Source organism: Castanea sativa, chromosome 11 (assembly GCF_040712315.1).
Source record: "Castanea sativa cultivar Marrone di Chiusa Pesio chromosome 11, ASM4071231v1".
Lineage (NCBI taxonomy): Eukaryota > Viridiplantae > Streptophyta > Magnoliopsida > Fagales > Fagaceae > Castanea > Castanea sativa.
Window position 1 is genome coordinate 12,486,336 of NC_134023.1, and position 6,594 is coordinate 12,492,929.

The window sequence follows — 6,594 nt, forward strand, 5'->3', positions numbered from 1 at the left end:
TAAGGGAGTTTACAAAAGTTGAAGTGAAGAATGCCATAAAGCAAATGTACCCTTTAAAGTCCCCTAGTCCGGATGGTATGCCTTCATTGTTTTATCAACACTTTTGGTCCAAGATTGGTGGTGTGGTGACTTCAACCGTTTTGGCATTCCTCAACTCAGGTATCATTCCCCCGAATTTTAATCATACACATATAGCCCTTATTCCAAAATATAAGGAGCCAAAATATGTGACTAATTTTAGACCCATTAGTCTTTGTAATGTGGTTTATAAAATTGCATTAAAAGCCATTACTAATAGATTGAAAAAAGGTTCTTCCTTCTATTATTAGTGAGACGCAAAGTGTATTTGTGCATGGTAGGTTAATCACTGATAACGTTCTTGTGGCATACGAAATGATGCATCATATTAGTCAAAAGAAAAGTGGAAAAGTGGGTGATTTGGCTTTGAAACTAGATATGAGTAAGGCATATGATCGGGTAGAGTGGATATGGTTGGAAAAAATTATACATAAGTTGGGGTTCGATGACAAATGGTGTGCTTTGATTATGAAATGTGTTACTACTGTTTCTTATTCGGTGAAGATTAATGGTAAGCCTAAAGGGCATATTGTTCCAAGTAGGGGAATTCGTCAAGGTGATCCTATATCCCCATATTCTTTTTATTTTATTTTATTATTATTATTATGTGCGGAAGGACTTTCTGCTCTTATAAAGAAAGAAGTGGTGAATGGAAGTTTGGAAGGGGTTGCAGTTTGTCGTAGGGGTCCTAAGATATCCCATCTCTTCTTCGCTGATGATAGTGTGATTTTTTGTACAGCTTCTTTGGAGGAGTGTGATGCTTTTCAAAGGGTGTTGAGGGTGCTTTGGGGCAGCAGTTAAATCGTGCTAAAACATCCTTGTTTTTTAGTAGTAATACTCCTATGGATATTCAAGAAATCATCAAGGCTAGGTTTGGGGCCCAAGTGATTAAGCATCATGAAAAATATTTTGGTTTGCCATCATTAGTGGGAAGGAATAAGAAAAACACTTTCAATTTTATTAAGGATAAATTAAGTAGAAGCTTACTGGTTGCAAAGAGAAATTATTGTCTAAGGCGGGGAAAGAAGTGTTGATAAAAGCTGTGGCACAAGCAATTCCGACGTACACCATGAGTGTTTTCAAATTGCCAGATTCTCTATGTAAGGATTTGACGAGTATGATTCACAATTTTTGGTGGGGTCAAAAGAATGAAGAGAGGAAGTTAGCTTGGTTGAGTTGGAAAAAATTATGTACTCCAAAGTCTTGCGGAGGGATGGGTTTTAAAAAATTGAAAGAGTTCAATATGGCTTTATTGGCAAAGCAAGGGTGGAGACTTCAACAAGGACATGACTCTTTGGTGTATAAGGTGTTGAAGGCAAGGTATTTCCCTACTTGCGAATTTTCACAGGCTGTTTTGTGTAATAATCCGTCATTTACTTGGAGGAGTATTATGTTTGCTCAACCCCTTGTTAAATATGGTTTAAGGTGGAGAGTTGGGAATGGTGAGAAAATTAAGATTTGGGGTGATAAATGGCTGCCCAAACCTTCTACATTTATGGTTTCATCTCCCAGGTTGTTCATGCCAGCAGATATGCAGATTGGAGAATTGATTAACAAGGAAGAGGCTTCTTGGAAAACTGATGCCGTGGATGCTCTGTTTTTGCCGTTTGAAGCAGAGGCTATAAAAGCTGTCCCCATAAGCAATCAACTGCCAGAAGATAAATTGGTATGGGCTTGGAGCACCAACAAAATTTTTTCTGTAAAAAGTGCATACTGGATAGCAACCCAGATGTCATCTTTCTTAGCCACGGATTCAAGTTCTGATGGCAGCCAAGAAATGAGCTTTTGGAAACGTTTATGGCAGATTAATGTGCCTCATAAAATAAGGCATTTCTCTTGGAGGGCTTGCCGAGACATACTCCCTTTGAAAACTAACCATGTCAAAAGAAATGTTTTGTAGAGAGTTCAATCCAATTCTTTTGGAAGTGCTCCCATGCAAAAGAGCTATGGTCTTCATCGAAATTGGTTTTTCCCAACGTGATGGACCAGCTACATTCCTTTAAGGAGATGCTGTGGTGTCTAATGATGGGTGAGAAGATTTCCCCAGAAAACATTGAATTGATTCTGACTTGTGCGTGGGCGATGTGGGGTAATAGGAATGATGTTCGTCATGGAGGAAAACGAAAAGATGGGAGAACGCTGTTTCAATGGGCTGTGCAATATTTAGAGGAGTGCCGGGCTGCTGTGGAGTTTTCACCGACTGCTCAGGAATCAAATCAGCTTGCTCAAAGATGGATTCCACCACCAATATCAGTTTTTAAACTCAATGTTGATGGTGCCGTGTTTGCAAAGATGAATTCTGTTGGAGTAGGAGTCATAGTGCGGGACTGGAATGGACAATTTGTAGTAGTTATATGCAGGAAATTACATGCACCGCTGGGACCTCTTGAAGTGGAAGCGAAGGCTGTTGAAGTTGGTCTACAATTTGCAAAGCAGCTTGGGAGTACAGATTTCATAATTGAGGGAGACTCGCTAACCGTCTCTAGAGCATTGAATCATTCTTCCTCAGTTCCAGTGTCGATTGATGCAGTGATTATGGGTATTGGTGAAGTTTCAATGGAATTCCATAATGTTGTTTTTACTCATGTTAAGCGAAATGCAAATGCCTCTGCACATTTGCTAGCAAAGTATGCCGAGGGCATAGTTAATCAGTGTATGTGGTTGGGGAATTGTCCTAGTTTCTTAGAATTAGCAGTTCTTCATGACGTAGACACTATTGTTGTTTGATTAATATTATGCTGTGTGATTTCCTATCAAAAATAATAATAATAATAATAAAATAAAGAAGAGATTTGAAAAAAAGAAAAGAAAAAAAAAGAAAAAAACATCATATTAGAATTTAGAAGAAAGGAAACTGAAGAGAGAGAGAGAGAGAGAGAGAGAGAAATCTTGATAAAGGCGAAAAAAGAAGAAGAAAAAAAGTGAAAATGTTGGGTTTAGTGGTACTATTTGTAGAAAAAAATTGTCTTTAGTTTTTATATATAATTTTATTTTGAGAATCTAATTTATAAGTGAATAAAGCAATTTGAAAATTAATAAGAGAGTGATCCTATTTTTTAGACAATATTTTTGTGGGAGTTAGAGTTGTATTTCTACCAAATCGTCCTTTAGTTTTATCTCTACTTAAATATAGTAGTATATGAGCATTTTTTAACCAAAAAATAAGGATTCCAAATAATGGAGACCCCTCAAATAGTAGCATAGATTATCTATACTAGTGAAAAAAAAAAAAAACACCAAATATGAACCATTTTATCTACCAACCCAAATTCCATCTATTCTTTAAAAGTAAAAAAATAAAAACTCCCTTATTCAAAACATTACTAAAAATAGTAAAACAGTCAATCTACCAGCCAACCAACATTTGATATTCAAGAAATTGTGACTCCTCAAGTGGAATCAAAACGCTAGTCAAAAGTTTCTTTAAAATAAAAAACGGTTATCAAAAAGTAATAAAAGTAAAGAAACGCATACTTAATATTATTTTTACTTACTCTTTCTTTTTCTTTTTTTTTCTTTTTTTTTTTGTATTCGATTGTTCTCTTAAGTGCATGATCTTTCCTTCCATACACACTAGGTAAGAGATTTTAACCTCATCTACATCAAAAATCAATTGGTATTTTGCTTAATAATAACAATCAATTATCAAAATATGAAAATTTTATTTTGCGTAACCTAATGTAAGAGAGATGTCATATACCCCATTCCACCAAATAACATTTCCAAAATATCAAATAAAAAAAAACACCATAATATGATGGTAAATGATTATTAATTAGGTCATTAGTAACCTTGGAACGATTTATTTTGTAATTTTTCTTAGATTGAAAATTAATTAAGAAAAATGCTAAAACTACTACAAACTAATATGGTAAGAATTGAGACTCTATTATTACTTAATAATATAATAAATAATTGTTTGAATCACTTGTTTCTAATTGATGACATGTTCCTTCTCAAAAAAATAAAAATAAAATTGATGACATGTTAGTTTGTAAGATTTATATACTAAAATTTGTAATATCCTTAACCTCATTAATTAATTAATTACTTACCATGTAACCATCTGAATGTTGGTTTGAGAATAATTTATCTAATTTTTGCACAAAAGTACTATAAATAAATGATAAAAGGTAAATGAAATAAGTAGAGTGTAAAGGACTCACGTGAAACTTGCAAATAGTAAAAAAAAAAAAAAATACAGAAAACCATAAAGAAAAAGAAAACAATAAACTAGCTTATAAAATGCCTAGTGAATACGCAGAACATTCATCCTCGAATGGCTTTGCTTACAATGTTCACAACTATTATTCTTCATCTTCTTCTGCTTACTCCCTTTTGAGAAAGGATTCCCTCCAATCTTTAGCAGGATGGGCTACATTTGATATTTATTTAATTATCAAATGCCGTGCGTCGTACATGTGAAAATTGGAGGGATTTAGAGGATTCAATTGGCCTGGATATATGTATAAAATTTGAACCTAGGACATTTGCAAGTTGCAACATTATAAGCAAGATATCAATTGATCCTTTTGTTATCGGTGGGGGTTCAAACATAGGTCTCTTATTTCAATTGAACAAAATGGAACCGATCCACTTAAAAGTTCCTGCTAGTCATAAATCAGTTGATTAAAAAGGCAAAATATTCTCAAACAATGTGTCATCATTATAAGTTAGTGATGAAGACAAAATGTTATCATACAATGCGCATTTTTAAGCATGGATGTCACGCTAACTTTCATTAAAAGTAAATAATATAATAAGAAAGAAAACAGAAATGATTTAAGGCAAGGAAGTGATAAGGAAAGATAAGGAATATGAGAAAATATCCAATTTGGGGTGAAGTTCAAGTTACACTCATTAGTCATAACTCTTTTCAATGTTACACAACTTCATAAATTTTATTAACAAGTATTTTGATAAATCAACCATTAGATTACATTGCCTATACCTTTAATATTAGCAAATGATTAGATATCATAATTATCTAAAATGTTTATATTTGAATTATTTTTAACTTTAATTAGACACAAACATGAACTTATATCAGATAGTAAACAACATCCGAACATGAAATTTTACATGCATATTTAATATATATATATATATATATATATATATATATATATATATATATTATGTAAGCCAATTGTGAAAATTTCAAAATATTAATCTAATAAAAAATCGTAGAGTGGTGTAGAAATAACTTAATCCTAATCCACCCAATTTTACCAAGCTAATTAACCAAAGAGTGAGGAGGATTTCAAATAAACCTCATTCGTGTGATCATATTGATACATTAATGCATGCATATCGAAGGGCATGTGAATTACTAATAATTGAGGCTTTAAATCCTTTAGATTTCCTAGGATACTTTACTAATAGATATTTTTAAATCTTAACCACTCTTTAATGATTTAATGGTTTAGATTTTGTCATATTAGCATTCCCCTAATAATACAAGAGGGGCATGAACAAGGGAATAATTACTAATCAATTGCAGAAAGATTCTTTCAAGGATACAATTAAGCCAAATATCTTCAAGTAACAAACATTGAGAATTTTGTGAACCTCTCTAATGGTGTCAAATCTATAAAAATCGATTATGAAGGCTATATTTATAAACAATGAAAAATTGCCTTTGGAAAGGCACTAACGAGGAATGAAGAGCCAGTTTGGTTTGTGCAACCCTTCAAAAACATACCTTGGTTGTAACTAGCCATTAGAGACATAAAATGTATCATTTCCCTCATTTTCATACAAAAATAGCACATTCTATTACTATCTCACTTAAGTGCGACTGTCTTCGCTAGAATGAAAGTGCATGCGTTCAAGTGAGCTTTATGAACTGGCTTAAGCAAATGTAAAGTGCATTTTGAGCTAGCCTCCGCACATTGATGGACAAAAACTAAACTATCAATTTTTGGGTAGTAAACTTTGAATCCACAAGAGGTCCCTTGAATCCACAAGGTGATGAACTGGAATCCACCAGAGAAATTTTTTTGACAAAACGTCTGAATTTTATTAATAATTTGCTTTGTCCTTGATGATTACAAAACATATAAATACTGAGAAAGTAAAACCCTAGGACGTTTAGGAAATGTCTAACACCCTAATTCACACTAATTACAAGTTTAGGTGGCAAAATACCAAAAATGGCAAAACTGAGTTAAATGCAAAATCATAAACTACTAACCTCAATAGTCGTCCCAAACAAACAGGACGTTATTTTGAATTTTGAGCAAAAAGTTATTAAGGAAACAAAAATTACTATAAATGGCAAAATCACAATTTTCGAGTGAACAAAGAAATTTTCCATTTTCAGGGGGTTCCTCATGGCAAAGTGACAACTATTGTTTAGAAGACCGTTTTGCTTCAACCTACCAAATTTCATTCAATTTCGAATTTGTTGCAGATGATTTCTACTAGTGCCTTTTACCTTATGCAATGATTTCAAGCACGTGAGAGTCTAAAAAGGGCCATTGCGGTCTGTTTTACATCAACTGAAGGGGATAA

General features: G+C 33.2%; 1 protein-coding gene across 1 annotated transcript; it reads left to right on the forward strand.

The window, feature by feature from the left end:
- The first annotated feature begins 2,058 nt into the window (after positions 1-2,058).
- Positions 2,059-2,805, forward strand: LOC142616088 (uncharacterized). Its single transcript, XM_075788975.1, has one exon. The coding sequence runs from the start codon at positions 2,059-2,061 to the stop codon at positions 2,803-2,805; it is 747 nt and encodes a 248-aa protein (XP_075645090.1).
- Positions 2,806-6,594: the final 3,789 nt, after the last annotated feature.

Bases quoted from the DNA above. Each gene is read 5' to 3' on its own strand.
- LOC142616088 (XM_075788975.1), top strand. From the start codon at position 2,059: ATGGACCAGCTACATTCCTTTAAGGAGATGCTGTGGTGTCTAATGATG.